At 38.5% G+C, this 23391-nt stretch overlaps 1 protein-coding gene across 1 annotated transcript; it reads left to right on the forward strand.

Moving 5' to 3' along the window:
* The first annotated feature begins 15279 nt into the window (after nucleotides 1-15279).
* il17ra1a (interleukin 17 receptor A1a) lies at nucleotides 15280-22087 on the forward strand. Its single transcript, XM_053650703.1, has 11 exons — nucleotides 15280-16217; nucleotides 16710-16731; nucleotides 16998-17144; nucleotides 17957-18081; nucleotides 18176-18302; nucleotides 18878-18925; nucleotides 19079-19227; nucleotides 19415-19489; nucleotides 19652-19718; nucleotides 19822-19944; nucleotides 20115-22087. The coding sequence occupies exons 1-11, from the start codon at nucleotides 16116-16118 to the stop codon at nucleotides 21554-21556; spliced, it is 2427 nt and encodes an 808-aa protein (XP_053506678.1). The 5' UTR covers nucleotides 15280-16115; the 3' UTR covers nucleotides 21557-22087.
* The last annotated feature ends 1304 nt before the right edge of the window (nucleotides 22088-23391 follow it).

Consider the following 23391-nt stretch of genomic DNA (forward strand, 5'->3'; position numbering starts at 1 on the left):
AAAAGTGGTCTTCTGTCTGTGTGTGTATGTGTGTGTGTGTGTGTGTGTGTGTGTGTGTGAGAGAGAGAGAGAGAGAGAGAGAGAGAGAGAGAGCGAGGGAGAGAGAGACGATGAGTGAGCATTCATACGTGTGTTTATAATGATAATGAGTCTTTATTGGTCACATATACAGTAGAGCACAGTGAAATTGTTTTCTTCGCATAGCCCAGACTGTCAGGAAGCTGGGGTCAGAGTGCAGGGTCAGCCATGATACAGCGTCCCTGGAGCATCTATCTATTATCTATCTATTGTTGCTTGCCAGAGAAAGAAAAACATACTTATGAAGCAAACAAGCTCAAATTAGTGTGGTGATAATGGCGTGATGAAGTCCTGCTCCAGATGTGAGCTCAGGCAGAACGGCTCTCCAGCTGTGTTGGACAAACGCTGGCTCCTGAACAATCACAGCAGGAAAGGTCTGCCCTCACGTTTTCATGCAAGTCTACCTGACCACAGCATGACATGTTTATGTTGGAGATGAATGAGTGTGTTTTCTTCACACACAGGATAATATGAGATTAGAACAGGTGTGTGGATGCAACACTGAAAGGCGAAAAAGCAGAGAGATTTACATCATCACAGCTCCTGCTTTCAACTCTGCTGGATATACAGACAACACAGTGGTACACATACAGCAGTAGTCAAATTTTAATAAGGTTTCAAGGGAGATGGTGAGCTCAAATACAAAGGGGTTGAGGGGGTTACTAAATTAAATACCTGCCCCCCCTATTTTGTAGTTTAGCTCCCAAGGTTTTACCCAAATGTAATTAAAGTAATCTTGCTAGTGTAGTGATGTTATCATAATAATCTTGCTAGTGTAGTTAGATTAGCCTAACAAATTTGCTAGTGTAATGAGATTAGCCTAACAGTTTTGCTAGTGTAGTAAGATTAGCCTAACAGATTTGCTAGTGTATTGAGATTAGCATAACAGAAGTGAGATTAGCCTAACAGAAGTGAGAGTAGCCTAACAGATTTGCTAGTGTAGTGAGATTAGCCCAACAGTTTTGCTAGTGTCGTGAGATTAGCCTAAAAGTCATATTAGTGTACTGAAATTAGCCTAACAGTTTTGCTAGTGTAATAAGCCTAACAGTTATGCTAGTGTAATGAGATTAGCCTAAATGTCATGGTAGTGTAATGAGATTAGTCTAACAGTTTTGCTAGTGTAGTGAGATTAGCCTAACCGTTTTGCTAGTGTACTGAAATTAGCCTAACAGTTTTGCTAGTGTACAGTAGTGAGATTAGCCTAACAGTTTTGCTAGTGTAATGAGATTAGCCTAACTGTTTTGCTTGTGTAGTGAGATTAGCCTAACAGTTTTGCTAGTGTACAGTAGTGAGATTAGCCTAACAGTTTTGCTAGTGTAGTGAGATTAGCCTAACAGTTTTTCTAGAGTACAGTAGTGAGATTAGCCTAACAGTTTTTCTAGTGTAGTGAGATTAGCCTAACAGTTTTGCTAGTGTAGTGAGTTTAGCCTAACAGTTTTTCTAGTGTAGTGAGATTAGCCTAATAGTTTTGCTTGTGTAGAGATATTTTGCTAATAATCTTGCTTGTGTAGTGAGACTAGCCTCAAAATCTTGCTTGTGATATTTTCCCCTCACTTCACTACTATGGGCTATTTTGTGTAGATTCATCATCAATAATCCCACTGACGTCCATACCAGTCCCAGGTTGTAACACTACAGTATGTGGAAAAGTTCAAGGGGGTGAATACTTACAGGAGGCATTATTGTTTTCTCAGAAAAAGTTTGCTGTTTTAATTTTTTGTTTGTTTGTTTATGTGCCTTCTTACTTGAATTGCCTTGCACAAAAATTGCGGTTTGGAACTAATTTCATTTCATTTCCTACCCATAATAAATACAGACACGATTCCTGGGTGATTTAGGAAGCAGAAGCATTTTTATAGCTGTATATTAGTCTGTATTTTTTTTTTTCAAACTGAAATAAAATATACCTATATTTCCATGTTTTTAGGTCACGGCAGGCAGCGGAATTAATGGCATAGTGAATCATTTCCATGCAGAGACATGGGTGCTAATATGTCTCATTAACTGTGTTCGCCAGAGATGCAAATGAAAAACCAATGGGCCATTGTTCAGCTGTTAATGAGGACAACTGAGACCAGCCATCTAAGACCAAAAAAGTAGGCCAATACCTATGAGAGTGTGTTCACGGCTGGAAATCTGAAACAGAGAACAATGTCAGAGCAACAGGGTGAGATTCTGTTACTGTCCTAGCATGTGCTGCCAGTGTGATATCACCTCTGCTCCATCACCCTGTGAGATCCAGGAAAGACACTACAGTGGTGCTTGAAAGTTTGTGAACCCTTTTGAATTTTCTGTATATCTGTATAAATCTGGCAAAAGTGTGTGAACCTCAAGGATTAGCAGTTAATTTGAAGGTGAAATTAGAGTCAGGTGTTTTTAATTAATGGGATGACAATCAGGTGTGAGTGAGTGCCCTATATTATTTAAAGAACAGGGATCTATCACAGTCTGATCTTCACAGCACATGTTTGTGGAAGTGTATCATTGCATGAACAAAGAAGATTTCTAATGATCTCAGAAAAAGAATTGTTGGTGCTCATCAGGCTGGAAGAGGTCACAAAACCATCTCTACAGAGTTTGGACTCCATCAATCCCTAATCAGACAGATTGTGTACAAATGGAGGAAATTCAAGACCATTGTTCCCCTCCCCATGAGTGTGGACCAACAAAGATCACTCCAAGAGCAAGACTTGTAATAGTCCACTAGGTCACAAAGGAAACCAGCGTAACTTCTAAGCAACAAAAGGCCTCTCTCACATTGGCTAATGGTAATGTTCATGAGTTCCCCATAAGGAGAACTCTGAACAACAATGGTGTGCATGGCAGGGTTGCAAGGAGAAAGACACTGATCTCCATAAACAACATTGCTGTTCGTCTGCAGTTTGCTCTACATCCCATGAACATCCATAAAGCTATTGGAAAAAAATGTTTTGTGGGTGGAGGAGACCAAAATAGAACTTTTTGGTTTAAATGAGAAGCGTATTGTTTGGAGAAAGTAAAACACTGCATTCCAGCATAAGAACCTTAACCCATCTGTGAAACATGGTGGAGGTAGTATCATGGTTTGGGCCTGTTTTACTGCATTTGGGCCAGGACAACTTGAGATCAATGATAGAACAATGAATTCTGAATTATATCAGTGAATTCTAAAGGAAGATGCTAGGAAATCTGTCTGTCAACTGAATCTCAAGAGAAAGTGGGTCATGCAGCAAAGGCAATGAACCTAAGCACACAAATCATTCTACCATAGAATGTTTAAAGAAGAATAAAGTTAATGTTTGGGAATGGCCAAGTCAAAGTCCTGATCTTAATTCAATAGAAATGTTGTGGAAAGACCTGAAGCAAGCAGTTCATGTGAAGAAGCCCACCAACATCCCAGAGTTGAAGTTGTTCTGTACTGAGGAACAGGCTAAAATTCCTCCAAGCTGATGTGCAGGACTGATCAACAGTCCTGCACAATGGAAACGTTTAGTTGCAGTTATTGCTGCACAAGGGGGTCATACCAGATACTGAAAGGTTCACATACTTTTGCCACTCACAGATATGCAATATTGGATTATTTATCTCAATAAATAAATGACCAAGCCTAACATTCAAGAACCACTGTATATGCAGAACAGATGTGGTAGTGTAGTTAGTTAGTGTAGTTACTAGTGTAGTTAGTGTTAGTGCAAGTGTTAGGGTAGATTCATACCAATGGTGGTGAAATAGGAAATAGTGTTTTTGAGGGCGGCATCAACATGTGAAACTAACACATGGGCCTGATTTTATTTTTTTTGTCTAATGTCCTACTATCATCCCTGTTATGATAGTTCGATAAATAATTTTCAAGTATTGTGTAACTGCTAGTTTCAAAATTCCCAGCTAATTTAAGTGATAATTTATCACAAAAAAGTGAAGTTGCTGTTACACATCACACATATTAGGTTAAACAGTACAATAAGTATTAGCCCCTCTCAGAATAATGAGCAAAACATTGTATAAAATAATCATTGCACATAATTCTCCACTCAAAGTGGAAAAACTACTTAACTTTTTTTTCCACTAACAAAACCCATTCCTATATACATCCCCAAAAATTATTATTATTAGCACAAAATTATTAGCACTTCTAAGAAAAATCTGCACACAAGAAAATTGTGCTTACAAAAAATGGCAGTCCACATCTGCTAGCCTACAAAAAGAAAGGAGTTTAAAATGTTCTACATGGAGGACTGACCCAAGATCCTCTATATGTTTTCTACAATGTGTCAGTCAGTATTTAATGCGGCATAGGGCTGTTTTTCTCTACAGGGAAGGCTTCACCAAGTAGTAATTGTACGGTGGCAATAATTTTGAAACCAGTTTTACAGAAATAAACACTACTTAAAACAACTTAAAAATATTATTCTAAATGAGCATGACACATAACCACTGTAATTTCAAACTCAAGATATGGGATGTTATACGTTGTTATGTCATAAAGGGTGCCAATACATCTGTAGTTGACTCTAGGTTTGGATTTTGGATATGGATTTTGAAGTGGTAAAAGTGAGAAGCTGGTGTGGAGTGATGTACTCTTATTTACACACAAGGAGTCCATTATGGATGAAGATATGTGCTCTTGCTCCCTGAGCACTGAGAACTGCAGGGGGAAAAAAAAGTTTTTCAATTACAAGTCTGTTTAACTCTTTGCCATGTTTGATCTGGATTAAAAGACTCTCGCTCTGGAGTCCACTGCACCACTGACTTTGAGACGTGACTAAAACATTAATCTTGTAGGGTTCCAGTGACTCATTGGAACAGTAAATAGGAGTAATTACACCACTAGGGATTATGGTTAGGTCCTGACGTCATCTCATCTACACAGATAAGCCCAGATCTTGGTTGTCTTTTTGCGTTGCAGTCTGGGGAGATGACTCATTTCAATGTCCGGTATCGTCACACTAATGGATTCCTTTATGACCGTAGGAAATGGCAGCAGCTTGCGTGTCTGGACTGCTTTAGCATTGTCAACAGGGCTAAAGTGCTAATTCTGAATGTTACAGTAACAGTTGGACCCTATCTTAATCTATCAGGGTCTCCTCCTTTCCTGTGTGTTTTCCTCTAACCTCAGGGCACTGTGTATGTACGTGCCGTTCCACTTGAGTAAGAAGTATCACATTGCATGTGCATTACATTATACTGAGGAGTTTAATGCATGCCAACATCGCTAAAGTTCCTGATCTTAAATGGTGTTTAACTTCCATTTTGCTCACCCACTGTAAAGCAAAAACTGTTCAAAAAGCATGTCTGAGTTTCACATCATAAAAGGATTTTGCATCACTGCCGTTCCTACTGAAAACACACACACACACACACACACACACACACACACACACACACACACAGAAGAGTCTAGTGATCACAAACACACAGACCACCTACAACAGCTCTCCTAGGGAGGCTAGTCACCTGGTGTGTTTCAGAGCACCTTAATGAAACAGCAGAACCCGGCACCTGGCACTCTCACTGCCTCACTGACGGGAACCAAGCACAGAGATAGAGCAGATAGCCTACTGCGTCTCAACTGGCGCGGAACATACTGGGAAAAGTGCAGGTATTTATGCTGAGATAAGGCACAGTGGCTCTCGCTCCGCTCTGTTTGGTTCCAGGGCAGCGACAGCTCACCGCTGCTATGCTCGGAATGTGCAAGGACAAGGAGGGTTAGGAATCTAAGACATCGGGATTAGGGCTGTGGAAAGTTTCCCATCTGTATTGATATGCTGGAGCAGTGGCAGCCTGGTCAGGGGCATGTAGGACATGGCAGTTGAAAGAAGAAGAAGAAAGTAGAGGCATTAGTGTGGGTTTCATCCACCTGTTTCAATGTAATATTTGAATTCATATGCAAGAAAACCAGAACATAAACAAAAACAAAGATTATACTATACCATACCACACCGTAATGTACAACAGTATATTTTTATCCAAATATCGCATAAGTTGGACCTTTAATAAAACGCTAGATACTTTCTACAATGCTGTGTGATTATGTTTTCATTCTTTAATCTTCAGTAACCATTTTATCCGGGTCAGGGTTGTGGTGGATCCGGAGCCTGTTCCAGAAACCCTGCAAGTGAGACGGGAATACAACCTAGATGGGAAGACATGGGTACCATGCACACACACACACACACACACACACACACACACATTCATACACTTTCCCAGCTAGAATCACCAATTCACCCACTGATGTGCTTTTAGACAGTAGGAGGAAACCTACATAGATATGGGGAGAACATGGGAAACTCTACAAAGACAGTAACCCGAGTAACGGATCAACCCAAGAACCCTGGAGCTGTGAGACGGCAACGTCCACTTTATACCACTTTAGGTAAAAGCATCACAATAGCAGGTGGAGATGAAGAATTCTGAAGAACGTGTTTGCAGGATGTAACTCAAGATTACCAATTACACAGCAAAATCCCCAGTGTTGAATTTACACCCTGCAGTGTGTATATGGAGACAAATGAACAACACTAGGGTTTTACTGTGTACCAAGAAAAGTCTGAATAATCACTGTGGAGTACAAGCATGCTCATGACCTTTTAGAGACACTTCAAATTTGTGAAAACATTGTGTTTAGCTCTGAGCAATGTTGTGGAATCTCTAAATCCTGAAGATGACCAGAAAAGGGAAAGAGTAGATCGATTTAATAATTCGGCCAAAGTGAGAAGTAATCCTCAGATTTATTGCAGTAACGTTATTTCACCTGTTTTTATAGACAGAGCTTTAGCCAGTGGCCTATTTTGCCAAAAAGGTTGCCTCCTAACCTAATTCTTCACTGTTATCCTAGTTAGAATTCAGCTACAGTATCAAAGGAAATGGGAGCAATAATCATACCAGGGCAGGTTATATAAGTGTGCAAATACAGGTGTGTGTGTGTGTGTGTGTGTGTGTGTGTGTGTGTGTGTGCGTGTGTGTGTGTTGGAGCAGGCAAGGTGCTCATTGGACTAAAGTGCTGTGCTATCCGATTCTGCCTGTCCTGCCAACTCTCCTCCAGGACACAAAGTTTACTTTCAGGAGACGTTGTGGGGATCTATTCTTCACGGAGGGAAGGGAAGGAGGGGGGCAAATAACACAGATTACAGCCATCAAGAAAATATTTGACCACCATTCCTGGATAAAATGAGAAAGCAAACAACAACGGCGGGCAGACGGGAGAGTTTTGCCTGCCCAAAGAGGACACTGGATGAAGGGTGGAGTTTGTGATGAGTAGCTTCAAACAGGCAATTGATTCAAATAATGAAAGATGACACAATGCTTGAATGTCAGTCATGCCAGAATACGGGTGACTGAAGCAACGAATTAAGTGCTTGAACTTTCTTCTTATATATATATATATATATATATATATATATATATATATATACACACACACACACACACACACACACACACACACATAAGGAATGTTTGGGAATTTGGACACCTGCCCTTGCCAAAAAGCTTTTTGTCTGGTAGTGTGACTGCACAGTGAGTCAGTTACATAAACAAGATCCTGATGTCTATTGTAGAATACTGATTAAAATCTGAAAGCACACCCAGAGGTTGCTTCTAGAGCTGCTGTACTTCTCAAAAGGCACTGTACAGAGCATGTGGTATGGAATTCTACAATATATAATGTTTTATGTGAGGCTTGGCTTTGGTTCATGGAATACATTACCATCTGCTTATTTTTGATTTCCAAATTGATAAAAGATCAAAGGGACATGAACATGAAAAAGTAGAACTATAGGAGGCAGAATACAAGGTTCTGTGTTTTGGAACACACATTGTTATGATTACTATGAATAGTTGCAATAATGGTGTATGATTACTATATAAATGTAGACACTTGGAGGGTTTCTCAATGGTTCTTTTAAAAGTTCTCTTTGGTTCCTTAAGGGGTTCTGATAGGGAAATCCTCTTGTGTAGTGTTCTACACAGAACCTCAAGGGTTTCCTCAGATGGACAAGCCAAAGAACACTTTTCTAAGAGTGTATTATTTGCATGGTTAAAATTTTTTGGATAAAAATTGATGTAATTAATTAATTAAAAATGAAAATGCCAGATGGACTGGCATCCGATCCAGGGTGTATTTCTACTTCATAGCCAGTGTTCCCAGGATAGTCTCTGGATTTAATGCATCTCTGACCAGGATAAAATGGTTACTGAATGAAAGAATAAATGAACGAATGAATGTTAGATCCTGAATCTTAAGTCAGTCTGTGTAATATTTTGTGCATGAAGTTGGAGTTAGAATTCTTCTACAAGTTTTCATAGTACTGTATGTTTGTACGTAAATGAAAATGGCATATACATAGGGTGGACCAATTAATGGAAACAAGAACGTGACTAAAAGTGACTATGATGTGACTAAATCAGGATTACAAACACAGCTGCACAGATATGTTATGTTATGTTATGTTATGTTATGTTAGGTTAATTGGTAACTAACTGCATGTATCAGCTATAAATCTTCTGATACTGTGAGATTTCAAAGCCATATGATACAACTATCAGCGTTCCAAAGAGACAGAACAGTAGATCAAATTGCAGGTGCATCAGTCAGAAAAACTGGAAAATTATTATTAATGTTTCAACGAGAACCTTTTAAAAAAGTCATAGAAACATAGGTCAAACATGGACAAACAGTATCAATAAGCATACTGATGGAGATAGATGGACACATTGATGGATAGTTGCTAAATGCCACAAAAACGCAGCCACAAAAATAACCACAGAATTGAATGGGCACCTCTATGAACCAGACTCAACAAAAACTATATGTTTTTAGCTTTACAAAGCTGTAATCATGGCAAGGCTGCCTTTAGGAATCACAACAAGGCTTTCATTCCGAAATCCTTTCTATCAAATGCCAATCTACACAGACATGCGAGGGGGACAATGAGAAATGTAATATGGTCTGATCGATCAACTTTGACCTTATTTCCTACATCTGGACATGTGTTTGAAGGATGCCTTCAACCCACAGTGCCTGCTGGAAACTGATAAATCCACTTGGGGGGATCCATAATGGTTTGGGCAGTCATCTTGTGGAAACCATTAGGTGCAATGATTGCTTAGAGTGGTCCTATAACATCCAACAAATATCAGGCATTTTCACATAGCCCTATGGTGCAAACACACTTCCCTGATGATGGTCCCATATTCCTAGAACCCATGTCTCTATGGGCTACATACTGATAATTATTATTCAAGAGTCATGTAATGAGCACAAAGAATGAGTCAAACGCCTTTTATGGGCTCACCAGATGTAAACATCTCTAAAGCTTTATGGGAAGTCTGAAGTACAAACTGTGAAGATATCCACCTCCTTCATCCCTCAAAGATTTTCATCTTGAATAACAGTCCAATGTTCCTCCACAAAACATTCAGGAATTGCAAACTGAATTATAAAAAGGATTAAAGCTATTCTGGAGATAAAGGGTGGTCCTACACCTCATTATCCTTGATGTTAATATATTTTTGTGTTTACATTATTTTATCCAACACCTTTGCGCTGAAAAAAGGAATCAAACCAACATTGTCCATATATCTTGTAAATTCGTTAAGCTGTCTTACCGGACTACGTTCAGGGCTTTGTGTTTCTCAAAAGAATACCAGTGACTTACTCCTTTTCCCTCAGAGCAAAGAGCCTAAGTGCACATCTGGTACTACTGAGGAGAACTGGATTATTCCACAGAACTCTCCCACCTGCTTGGGTTTAAGTGTTAAACCTCTCCTCTATCACTATATCTTCAACGTGCTTGGCGTAAAAGATACTGTAGCCATGGACCCCTTTAACTGTAAAATAAATTCCACAGACACCCTCAGTAATGATTTATTTCCTAGAAATTGTTTAAATGTATAAATTAATATTTTGTCTAATAATTTAGGGCCATAGAGCTTCTTGTTCCTGAACTTTCCACCAACAAAACACATTAGGTGCCCATTGGCATTATACTGTATGTAAGCCTATTGTTTCTTGAGGTTTAGACCCATTCAGTTCAAGGAACCAGTCAAACTGAAGGCTCAATAATTAATAAAATAACATTGATAATGGTGAGTTGTGATTTCCACAAGTACAAAGAGTAGACCTCCTGGCTATGCTTCACACACCCAACTTTGAGAAGCATTGGTGTAGAGAAATGTCCTTCTAGTGTCTCCAATATGATCACAGTGATACACAATTACTGGCACTTTTTTAATAATAAGTCAGTCATTTAATTCATTAATGACAAGTTAATTAATGTGTTTTAAATGTGTGTATTCATTAATGCAAAGTCAGGAGAGTACTAGACTGGCAGAATGTTTATTTTACAGGGTGGAGTGTCAGCAGAAGTGCTTTGGGAAAGCTGTGAGATGAATACAGATAGCATTAGTCATTGAAGAGGCCATATTTGAACAGACACTATTGATTGACTATTGTTCTCAAAATGAGAAGTAAAACCAAGTGTCTCATAAAGTTCAGATGTAAGTAACAGGGGTCCACAAATCAGCAGCCCAGGTATCTTTGTTAGAGTTTTGTTATATCATATTTTCATATTTTATATTTTCCTTCCTGTATAGAAGTAAATTCTGGTTTATGTAAATTCTATTTCTATGTCACGGACACTCAAAAAAAAATTCACTGCACGTCATATTGTGTATGGTTGTGTATGTGACTAATAAAATTTTAATTTGAATCTATGAATCTTTTAATTCATAGTTGCCAGGTAGACAAGTTGGTTCCACAACCTGAAAATGTGCTATACTAACACCTCACGATCAGAGGTTTAGCTTCATGGTATTGTTATTTCCTGACCTATTTATACTAGTATGTTTTTGATGAAAATTACAAAGCACTTCTGTAAATTGCTCTGGATAAGGATATGATGCTGTAAATGTAAATGTAAAGAGAAAAAAAAAAACGTTAAAAAAACCCCCAAAAAAAGTAACTCAAAAATTTGCATTTGTTATTATGGCTGTGTTTAAACTTAATGTACTTCAATGCTTTAAGTATAGTGCATGCTTCCAAATCCAACCACCTGCTGCACTACACACATCAGCCAAGGTGCAATCTGGATAACGATAGAATGATTTTACTAGGTGGATTAACATGCATGGCCCTGTGCTTCGAGGGATTCCTCCAGGTACACCGGTTTCCTCCTCCAGTCCACAGACATGCGTTGTAGGCTGATTGGCATTTCTAAATTGTCTGTAGTGTGTGAATGTGTGTGTGAGTGTGGGTGCGATTATGCCCTGTGATGGGTTGTCACCCTATACAGGGTGTCTCCCATCTTGTACCCCGAGTTCCCTGGGATAGGCTCCATCCCCCCCGCGACCCTGAGTAGGATGTGTGATAAAGAAAATGGATGGATGGATTAACATGCATGATGATAACAGACTTTTCAGAATATTTTCAGAATAACGTACAAGCTTGCACATGGAAACCTCTCATGAAACACAGCAGAATAAAGTCTGTATTAATGCGAACTAGCTAGTTTGCCAAAAGACACTATGTTAGCTGCCACCTTTTATCCTAATCAGTTTCAGGGCAACCAAAACATGGGACTGGGCAAGCATTGGAAATTTCACTTCCCCCATCAGCTAGGTTATCCCATAAATATGATTTGTCCACCATGTCATAATTTTTGTGTATGATGTTTTTGTTAACAAGCCTCCATGTATAAAGTGCAAAGATACTGTAGGATTTCGCATTTAAAGTTATTGTTTTTGCATGATATGCTCTGATGTGCTCTGTTAAATACAGACTTTAAACCAGATCTCTGTAAAAACAGACATTTTGTGAAGCAAGCTCTAATTGGGGATAATGGCACTCTCCACCCACCAGCACATGCCACCTCGCCTACACGCACACACCATTCATAATTACTCACTCTGTTCATAAAAAGACTACTGAAACACATTATTCCTTTAAGACAGTTGTTTATAATCTATAAATTCTATAATCTACACTTCTTTACTATGGCATATGGATCAGTTCACTCCCTAGAGATTCTATCACCTTGACTTCAGGATCAATTCACACAAACATTCTTCACTGATGCCTATCTTTATTCCAGGAACAAGACACAAAAAAAAAACATAAGTCACTGTCACATACTGTTTGAGTCATAAACGCTGATAAGATCCCAGCACACCAGTCCTAATCTGAAAGTCTTACTATATAAACCCTATAAATTGGGTACAGAAAACCTTCCTCTGTGTTACTCTGTCAAACTGAATATATTTTATATATGAGAAATCCCATTCAAAGGCACTTCATGCTTTTGAGTGTCTTACTGAGAGGAAAAGAAACCACACAGTAGGGCTTAATATATCCACACAGTTCCAGACTTTGTTACAAAATGTGCTACATATGTGCAAATAGCTGAAAAATTGATCCAGAGAGATTTCCTAGTCTGTTTGGTCTTTTATCAAGGCACATTTGCTCATCATAGCCAATAGTAGTTCTTCCTTGCTACTTATTTTCCAAAGCCCAAAACAACATTTTTTAGCTATCAGATTTCAGTTGTAGGTGAAATAAAATGATCACTTACAAGACCATTGCACAACCTGCTAAACGATAACATGAATAAAAAGAAAGGGGTTGAATATAATATGGAATGCTTATACAAAATTTGACCACATGCTTTAGACATTATACAGTATATAGACAGATAATGAAAGTGATGTGTGTGACAAATAAAGTGATGTTAACTAACCTGTTCATTCATTCCCCAAGGATGGGACACCAGTCAATCACAGGACACACACCAAGCACACTTACATTCCACACTCATTTATACCTAGGGGCAATTTAGACATGACTAGCATGTTTTGGGAGGTGCGAGGAAACCAGAGAACCCAGAGGTAATCCACACATACATAGGGAGAACATGCAGAGAAACTCCTAACAGACAATAACTCGAGCTAAGGATTGAGTCCTGGAGCTGTGAGGATGCAACTGCTGTGACAACACACCATCCAACTAATCTGTTGTTAATGATAAATACTGTAGTCAGCTTGTTAGTGATAATATTTAACTGGCAATCTAGCTTGATTTAGTTATTGCTGTTGTTTTAGCACTGTAAATGTGTCACACCAAGTGGCATGAAGAACACTAAAACATGGAGCTGTTGCAGCTGGATTTGACAGATCTGATCTCTGAGTAGTTCTTTGATTTTATCATTAACACTATCTTCCTCTATCTTTCCACACCCTGTCCGAATCGCGTCCAAACAATTCACTTTAAACAGAGGATGCAATATTTCAGACCCCTCAATCCCTCTATTGTCTAGTGTATAAAAACATGAGAGTGAACATGAGAGTGAACACCTGTGCTGGGTGTGGGTAGCCCTGATCCTGATCACACGGCTAATCTCTGCGTTTTGATATCAGGCCTGTGAGGTGGTTTTACCCTCATAGACTTGGGTTTGATCTCAGCGAGCTGCACATAAGTGACCCACGACTATTACTGTTCTCACACATGCTTGAGTGCTCTGTGCTGTTTCAGTTCATTAGTTCTTTCAGTTCTTTCAGAATCCATGTGGAGATGTACAGAGAGTGAGACAGTTCTGAGCACACTGTATATGATATATGCCATTAATCCTGTGTGGGACTGTTGAATGAAATGTGATTTAATGGTTTTACATTGCCGTTACAGCTGCAGCCCTGTAGACCGACAATGAGGAGCCCCTGCTTGGGCAAAATGGGTTAGAATTACAGTGTAGTCGTTTCTGGGAAGTAACAAAACACATTTACTTTATACTTTACTTGAGGGTTTCATTCATTTATACATATTATATTGAAATATTCGTGATGTGTTTCGTGAATCATGTGCTAATCTGTTGGTTGGTGTTGTATTTTGATTATAACCATGAAAGTTAGCACTTGTCTCACATGCTGCTGTCACAGGGGCCATTACTAGTGCAGTTACAACATCATTTAATAGAAGAAAAAAAATTCAACACTCTCAAACACAAGTAATAACTGTCTCTTTTTTTTTTTTGTGCTGTTAGCTCCTAAAAACAAAAGAGCAAAACTAAAGCTCTATTGCATTGCAGGCAGAGATGAAGCAAGAGCTAAATCCCACAGAACCACTATTGGCAGGTAGTTAAACAGCACCCTGCTGAAAAAACAATATAAACCATCACAGAAATTCTAATGGTTTCTACTACAAATACCATTACAAACCATCAGCTAACAATTACAAACATTACCATTATCATTATTGGTCCTTAATGGTATCCACTAGGTATAACATGCCACCAGTAGAAGGCAACAAATTACCAGTAGAGACCCACAGGGGCTATTACAGATGTTATTAAAACCAATACAATTCCCATTATAACCATTAAAATCATTAAAAATTCTATGAGGGTTTCTATTGTTTTTTTCAGCAGGGCATTGTGGGTAATGTAGGAAATGGGTAATGAAAGTAGTTCAGATTTTGATTACAAAACAAATCTTCTATGCAATTAGATACCATATATTATTTTATAACGATTAATATGCAACCATTTTACCTTTAAGACATTTTATTTTTACTCACCACATTACTCACACTCAAACAAGTCACTGTATAACATCTGGAATATTTTTCGAAATCATGATTTTTGAAAGACAGCATCAAGCATTTGATATAAACAAATATGAACTGTAATGGATGTGACAACAATATGTGGGTGAATGATTCCTTGATGTACCCATTTATAAATTTACAATCTACATATGACTGGGTGTTTATACATACAGCCTAGCTTGCGGAATATCCATTCTCCGACTAGAAACATAAATGAAAGTAATCAAAGAATCAAAATAGAAGAAAACTCAACCATGGTCTCCTGAACCCCAGGTTCAGCACATGACGTCAAAGCTACATGGCTGCTCAGACCATCAACAGTAAACTTCTCTACTTTAAATGAGTTTTTAGTAGTATTTACTTTATATCAATCAACACATACACATATTTGGTTAAATCTATAACACGAACCATTTTGTTTTGAGAAAGCAAATACACCATAAACCTGTCATTAATGTTAGCTGGCTAGCTTGTTGCTAACAACACATGCTTTCATCAAACTAAAGCTAAGAAACGTGCATTTAAATCTTTATTTAACCCCTATCTCAGGCAACAGTCCATCATTTTACATGGATTTTTTGCTGACAGGTTGCATTTTACTCTTAAATGACTGACAGGGCTGAAAGTAACCGTGTTGAGTTTTTAGCATAGAATTAGCAAATACACTAAATGTGGTTAACTAGCATCCATGCTAATTGCATAAGGGCATTATGGCATTTTAATGATTTCTTTAAAAATATATTTATAATATCATATAGGCGCTCCTTTTTTAAGCGAATTATTGAATAAAATTAGGATCTATACTATCATATTTCATGTGGGATAAGTGCTTAAAACACACCATAAAAATAGAGAAACGTCTGTAAGGGAAATGCTGCCATCTTGTGGACGGTTTAAAAAAAAATCAAAGATTCTAAAAATAGTAGCGATTAGCGGCCGGATTCTAAACGGCTCCGTATTGAACGTGTAGTGCACTCTGTAGGGTACGCGGTCTGTTGTTGCGTAGCCTTTGTAGGGCACCTATATATGGAGCAGGGAGTGGTTTGGAAATCATCCAGTGACTCGTACATCCTGCATTCCGACTCACAGGTGATCCTGTTTCGCTTTGAAAGACACACTAACACTCAGACTTCAAATAACAAGTGTTTATATTAATAATAATAAACTTACAAAATAGCTCCTTAAAGTAGTGAAAATTATAAAGAAAATAGTTGGGCAGGTAAAAACATTTCCTACTTCCGTTTTCACCTCTTCTAAGAAAACGGAGGCAGGTCTTTCCAGTAAAGGCAGGTGTTGTTTTTTTCATCGAGTCCCATTTATATACACTCCAGGAAGTTCAGCTCATTTGTCTCGCCTACTTTGACACCGCACCTTGTTCCGCTGCACGAAAAACAGTTTGAGAACAGAAGCTGAAAACAGTCTTGAGATAATAATTCAGGGATTATTGTTGTACCATGAGAGCAGTATGGCTTTCAGGTGTTTAACAGCTGCTGTGTTTGTCCTCTCTCTGTCTGAGGTGTCATGTCTAAACATCGCAAACAGCTCCTCTCTGACCTGCAACCAAATGGTGAGTAGATCATATAGTTTAGTAAAAAATCTTTACAATTTCATAATTCCTTTCAAAACTAAGCTTCAAGATTTCAGGTTGAGGTTTTTTTTTAGTTTCTGATGACCCTTTGTGTAAAACAATATCAAAATTCTATTTGTTTGTTTGTTTGTTTGCTTTTTTCTTTGTTTTACTAAATACAAAAACAAAATTCTGTATTCATATGGCCTCAATTAATTTCCTGTGTTTTTAGACGTGATCTTAACATCTCTGACGTTCTAAAGGGTTTTTTTTCTTCTTCTTCTATATAATCATGAGTAATAGCAAAACACCTTAAATGACACAATGTTGGCAAGTACTGTTGGAGAACATAGTTGTATGAAGCATGTTACTCATATTAATACTGTTTATTACACATCAGATGACTTACAGTACAGAAAGTACACATTTAGCCCATATAATATTGCTCACTTTCCTTAAAATGATTGTTTCCTTTTGTTCTTTTCTTTAAAGGTGCCATGTGATATTCAAATAAGTGAGTGTTTTCTGTGTACACACACACACAATTGTCTTACTATCCTTGTGTGGACCTTCCAAAAGAACCTTTTGGCTCTTATTATAATAATAATTATTATTATTATTATTATTATTATTATATGTAGTAGTAGTATTGAGTTATTAATTTAATAATGTATAAATGTTCCCACACATTCAAAACTGTCATATGAAATTCAAGTATTAATAATCCTATAGCACTTTATCTTTTGAGTTCAAAATCTGAGTTTATTACTGTTTCCCCAGATAACTGTATGTATAAAGAATGGATGAAACCGCAGCTTTTCACTCCGACCAGTCCAGTGGATCTGAAGGTTCATGTAGACGTCAGAACGGATGAGAACAGAGACTTGGTGCCTGTAATCGTGGCCGAATGGAAAGCAAGGGATGATGGTTAGTATGTGAAGTCACCACGCTATGAGACATTGAGACATGGGTATTCTATAATGTGTTTCCTGCTGACCTATATGCACTCCTGTATTTCTTTAACACTAAGCCAAAGTTGAAGAAACACGAGTTATGTCAAAATGAATATCTGCATAACCTGTTAATTATAGACAATATCATTATAGGAAGCGAATAGATGTATATGATTATTTCTGATTATTGATTATGATTAGTGATGATGTCAACATTAAAGATGTTAATATATTAAAAACGGGGCGCACGGTGGCTTAGTGGTTAGCACGTTCACCTCACACCTCCAGGGTCCGGGGTTCGAGTCCTGCCGGGGCCATGTGTGTGCGTAGTTTGCATGTTCTCCCCGTGCTGCGGGGGTTTCCTCCCCCAGTCCAAAGACATGCATGGTAGGCTGATTGGCGAGTCTAAAGTGTCCGTAGTGTATGAATGGGTATGTGAGTGTGTGATTGTGCCCTGCGATGGACTGGCACTCTGTCCAGGGTGTACCCCGCCTTGTGCCCGATGCTTCCTGGTTTCCCCATGACCCTGAAGAAGGAGTAAGTGGTAGAAGATGGATGGATGGATGGATGGATGGATATATTAAAAACAAAATTCAGGAAACATGTAGAAGTGTTCAGCTCACAAACTAGATCTTTCATGCAAAGATTGAGGTATTGTGTAAAAAAGAAAGGGAAAAAAAAGTAGGCCATGAAAGACAACAACTTTGTCTAATTTGCATACTTTTATCATTTTTTGCTGGATTTTGAAGGAGAACTATCCATGTATAAAGTATATGTTTCTTGCAGGGAGCATTATACATTTGACTGGAACCGAGTTTCAAGTGACAAAGCAGGGCAGCGGTGAACACTTCTGTGTCCATTACATATTTCACAATAAGATTACTACAATGAGAAATCCTTCTGGTGAACAGGTGAGACATAAAACCACTATTTATACCTCAACATCTTTCTATCATTATTATTATTATTATTATTAAATCTCTGATGTCGTATTTTGAATTGCAGTGGTCTTTTTCTCTGGACAAAGTGGTTGTTGATCCAGGTGAGACATATTTGGTGTCAGTCTCCAACCTCCCCAAGCCCAACTTAGCCTACACCAGTTACTACATCAACAAAACTATCCAAGTCTCGGGTAAGTTAATGCAAGTAAATGTTTAAAGGTTTAACCAAGATTAAGACTGGTCATCACTTCACTGCATAGTACAGACTTTTATTCCAAGTCACATGATAATTAAAAATTAACAATTTTGAAAGTAATTAAATTTGTGTATTTGTGATTATCAATAAACAACACTGGACAAATCATGACACAACTATGATTCAGTCTACCACTGAAAAAGCTGTGTTTGCAAGTGCATTTTCACTTTTAGTGGGACTTTTTGATGTGCGGTGTACGTTTAAGAGGATGTGACTTTTGACACTGGTAGTGTCACCAATACTGCTGTGTGCCACAAACTCTGTCAGCTGGCCATAAATCTGAAGAAATCAGTTTTGACTGATGTCTTAGACCTGGCTGGAAAATGTACCATACCAGTCTGTCCATATTTGAACTACTACCAGACTTTACCACTACTGCCAAAAGATTTTTCACGTGCAAGGTTTCGTGCATTTTGTCACGTCCTCCTGAACGTGCACTTGCTGAAAGTCTCACCCAAAGTCTCTTATATAGTTCAGAATGCTGTTATAAATTTGTATCTGTTACAACAGGTTGTAAAGGTCCTGCTATGCAGTCGACTCGAATCTGTATTGAAAGAGGTGAGTGAACATCTGACTTTATTTGCCTTAGGAAAACAAAGACTAACATGCATGTGTACCGTCGTTATTTTTTTAGCACACTGCTTTGTTACACATCATTTCCACGCATCACTGCCTACGAATGTAATATTCACTGATCTCCTTGTGACACAGGAGAAAACTGGAATCCCAGTATTTCCATGGTGAAGTCAGGACCTCAGAACAGGACACTTTTTGTTACCTTTGACACTGATGAGCATTCTGAAAGTTATAAAGTCCATTTGAAGTGCAAAGAACACAAAGAAACCCAAAATCTCAGTAAGGTAAGGAACTAATTTAGACATTTCACAAACTGCTATGATATTATCACTACATATTTTGGCATTCTTGTACTTTGGATGAGCTAAGAATGAGTTATAATGCAGAAAGCAGTAAAGTGATGCACATCTTCCACGCATGGATACAAAATAATTTTTATAGCATTTTCAGTGCATCTTTTCTTATGCGCAGGAAAACAGGTCATCCCTAAATCTCACGTTTGACCTTGAAGCTTGGCCACACACATGCTGCAGTTTCACTGTGGAGGTATTTTTGCAATAGATTTGCAGTACTGTATACCTGTATATAAACTGTATACCTCCAATTATTATATACAATTTCATATTTCATATAAGCATTAATATACATATAATAATTGTTATTTGTTAAACAAATTTTTTTTTTTTTTTTTATGTATTCCATGTGTAGATCCAGCCCTTCTTTAAGTGTGGAAATGACTGCTTACGGAAGCAAAAGAATTTTAATATATGTCCAGGTATGAAACTTATACAGTCATCCAGTTTTCTGTATTCTTATTTTTGTGTGACTGCTAGAATGAGCAATTGAATGTTATTGGTTATGTTAATTTTTCTAAACAGATCCACCTAAGCCACTCGCAGGTGCAGATCATTTGTGGAAGGTTTTTACTGGGTTGTTTGTCCTACTCTGCGTCCTTTGTGCCATCTGTGCCATTTGTTTGCGCTGCAGGAAGCAGAAGAAGGGTAAGAAATATGAAATAATATTTTTATTTCAAATATAGCGGTTCAAATGACTCTTGGTAGCTTTCAGAAATGTGCTTACTGTGAGCAAAATATGCTACCTATTCATAAAATTAAAAAAAAAATCACTGACAGACATGATTATTCAGTCAATATTATACTTTGGATTACAGGTACAGAAAAACCCCTGAATGAGCTCCCCACTTTAGATAATCTTCCAAATGCTGAGTGTTCCGTGCTGATCATCTACTCAAGAGACCACCCAAAATACACTGATATAGTGCTGAAGCTCTGTGCCTTCCTGAGGGCCAAATGCGGTACGGAGGTTTACTTGGACCTCCTGGACACGGCCTCTATTGGAGCCATGGGCCGCTTGCAATGGACAGAATTACAGAAGCGTCGTATAGAGCAATCCTCTGACAAAGTGCTGGTCCTTTGCTCACGAGGAGTGCAGGCCAAGTGGGGGGCTATGTGTGGCGAACCTCGAATCCTCTTACGTGAGGATGTTTGCTCACCAATGGGGGACATGCTGACACTCGCCCTGCAGCTCATTACACCCGACATGCAGCGGCCCGCCTCTTATGGCAAGTACTTGGTAGCATATTTTGAGGATATCAGTAACGAATATGATGTGCCCTCCATGTTTGACGTGGCGGTCAAATACAAGCTAATGAAGCACTTTGAAGAGCTCTTCTTCCGGATCCTGGATCTGGAGAAGTATCAGAAGGGGAAGGTGCACACAATTAAGGGCATTGGCATCGATGACTATATCAACTGCCCATCAGGCAAAGCTTTGAGGGACGCCATTGAAACCTTCCAGGCTTACCAGTTAGAGAATCCGGACTGGTTTGAAAAGGAGTGCTTAGCCAGTGAAGATGAGGTTCTGGTAGATGAGAGCAGACCTTTTCTTAACGGGAGTCCCACACCGGTTCATAAGTGTGAGCCTGTGCTCAACATCGGACCATCTGTATGCAAGTGTGAGGTGGAGATACACCCTATGGACCAGACCCATAGTGTATGGTCCACTGAAATACCACATCTTAACCGGGAATATGAGGAACCTTCTGTTCTAGATATCCAACCAGCATGCCAGGAATATTCCCTCTGTCCAGTGGAAGTTATGGAAGCCCCACTTGGTATCCACAAAGCTGGGGTGTGCCATGCAGATTCGGAGAACCATCCCTGCCTTTTAGTTGAACCTGTACTACGGGAACCTTTACCATCAAGTAGGAACGAGGTACATGTGAACAGCTGGCCACCTACAGAAGACTCCCCTGCCATTGATAAAGAGGAGGCCCTGAGGAAACTACTGAACCTCCAGGTCTCCCTGGTATCCGTTGATATTACAGCTCCTCCACCTTCAGTGGATGATCAGTTCCAGACATCTTGGGATATGCACTCATCCCAGCCAATGGAGATTGATGAGAATCAGGTGGAAGAGGCCTCAGGAAAGAGACAATCTAGATTTTCGGATCAAGGATACAGTTCAAGAGACTCTGTGGTAAGGGAGGAGCCTCCTCCATCCTCTCTTGCTGCACTGGCTAAATTGCAGGAAGCCCTATACCTAAACAGTCCCATCTCGTCTGGATTCTGTACAGAGACAATGGAGAGCTGATATTAACATGAGGAGTCAGGGTGGAGGAGCATCTGTAGCCTATCCCATGAACACTTGGCGTGAAGCAGGAATGCAGCTTAATGGGCTGCCAGTCCATTGCAGAGTGCCAAGTACACACATGAGTGCCATGTACGCACATATTCACAGCTTGAAAAACAACAACATTGTTCTCAGGTTGTCAACAGGAAACCAGTGGAAACCCACATATTGTGTAGATGTGTTTTATTGTTTTCTTAGGTACAACAAGTGACAATTATTTGAAACCTGTGAACTGCTGTTTGTAGTGCTTACATGAGCTTGATAATGCAAAAGAAAAAAGTCTTGTAACATTTTAAATGACATTTTAACAGACATATGGACATCTGTCCACTGATTTCCATTTAAACAGGTATTACATTTAATATTGCACATAACCTTTTTGGTTAAAATGGGTTTTCATCACAGGGAATCTACAAGCTGTAATTTACGATATACTGATTACTTTACCATTGCATGCATTGCACTATAAACAACTTTTCGTGTAAAAACAAACATGTCTGAAGATTATTTGTTTCTCAGTTTTCTCGTAGGTAGATTTGTATAATCAGATTAATGGATCTCCATCACATGGGGTTTTGAATGTAATACTATAATAGTACTTTATTAATAACTGCAAATTAAAAAAAACTGCTTCTTTGGTTGTATTTGTTGTGTGCTTTTTTTTTTGTGAAATTTATTGTAAACATATCTGTCAAATAAAATGGTTGACCTGTCCCCTTATTCCAGGTTTAAGATTAGCTAATAAAATTCCGCCATTTTATTTAACAACAAGGTGATGTCAGGATTTTATAGTGCAAAAAAAAAAAAGACCCATAAAGACTCTTGTGAGAGGGACTTCTGTATAACATTTGAAGGTGTACGCACAAGTATAATTCGGCATTTTACATGCGTGTTATTTTTCTCATATACACATATTCAAACATGGAATACATTTGTATTATAAACATATTCACACTGCACGGTGAGGCACAAAAATCCCATTTTTGATAATGCACTTTCGGCCTGCATATTTAACTTTTCTTTAAGATTCTTTCCGCTCTTTCTAAGTAAGGTTCCACCACTGTTTGTGGATACCAGCTAATACACTTCCTTGTCATTGAAATGCTTGTTATCTAAATGTAATTGAACCTGTAGACTAACCAAACAGGTTTTTAAAGCAGTGTATTCCAGTTCTGTGGAAAGAGCTAGAAAACATGGGGTTTTCCATTTCTTTGATCAGGCCTACTTATATTTCCTGCCTCTGACCTATTATAATACTTGAACTGAACTAAATGTTCAGTTCAAGTTGTATGTTGTCAGCATGTTGAGGTCATGCAGAGAGGTAGCCTAGCTCTGAATGGAGACTAATGAGATACAGCTACTGTGCCGAGGCCAATCTTATGTGAGTATGAGATCTATGGGCTACATATTTCCTCACTTTGTGGTATTCACAAAGTGTTAACAAGTATGTGGTTATGACCAATGGTATTAGCAATCATCCCAAGCCCATACTGTACACAATTAATGCAGTATTTCTTTCACAACTACCGGCCATAACATATCCTCCACTGACATTTTAAATAAAAAGAACATAGAATTTTCACTTGAAATATACACCAAGTCCTTAACATTTGACACCTTTTTCACAAGTGCATTTAAATACATCAACAGACAATGTGTCTGACTGCTCAACAACTGCGAGACAATGTCTACTTCACATTAGTTCAATGATATCTATTAAATGTTATATAGGTTTTTAGTATAGAAAATAAACTACTAATCGCATAGCACCCATTACCGACACATTTTCACAAGTT

The sequence above is a fragment of the Ictalurus furcatus genome, chromosome 19 (assembly GCF_023375685.1).
Source record: "Ictalurus furcatus strain D&B chromosome 19, Billie_1.0, whole genome shotgun sequence".
Lineage (NCBI taxonomy): Eukaryota > Metazoa > Chordata > Actinopteri > Siluriformes > Ictaluridae > Ictalurus > Ictalurus furcatus.

Coding starts and splice junctions, on each gene's coding strand:
- il17ra1a (XM_053650703.1), top strand. CDS start 16,116: ATGGCTTTCAGGTGTTTAACAGCTGCTGTGTTTGTCCTCTCTCTGTCT. Junction 17,145..17,956: donor ATGGAAAGCAAGGGATGATG/GTTAGTATGTGA, acceptor TGTTTCTTGCAG/GGAGCATTATACATTTGACT. Junction 19,490..19,651: donor GCTGCAGTTTCACTGTGGAG/GTATTTTTGCAA, acceptor TTCCATGTGTAG/ATCCAGCCCTTCTTTAAGTG.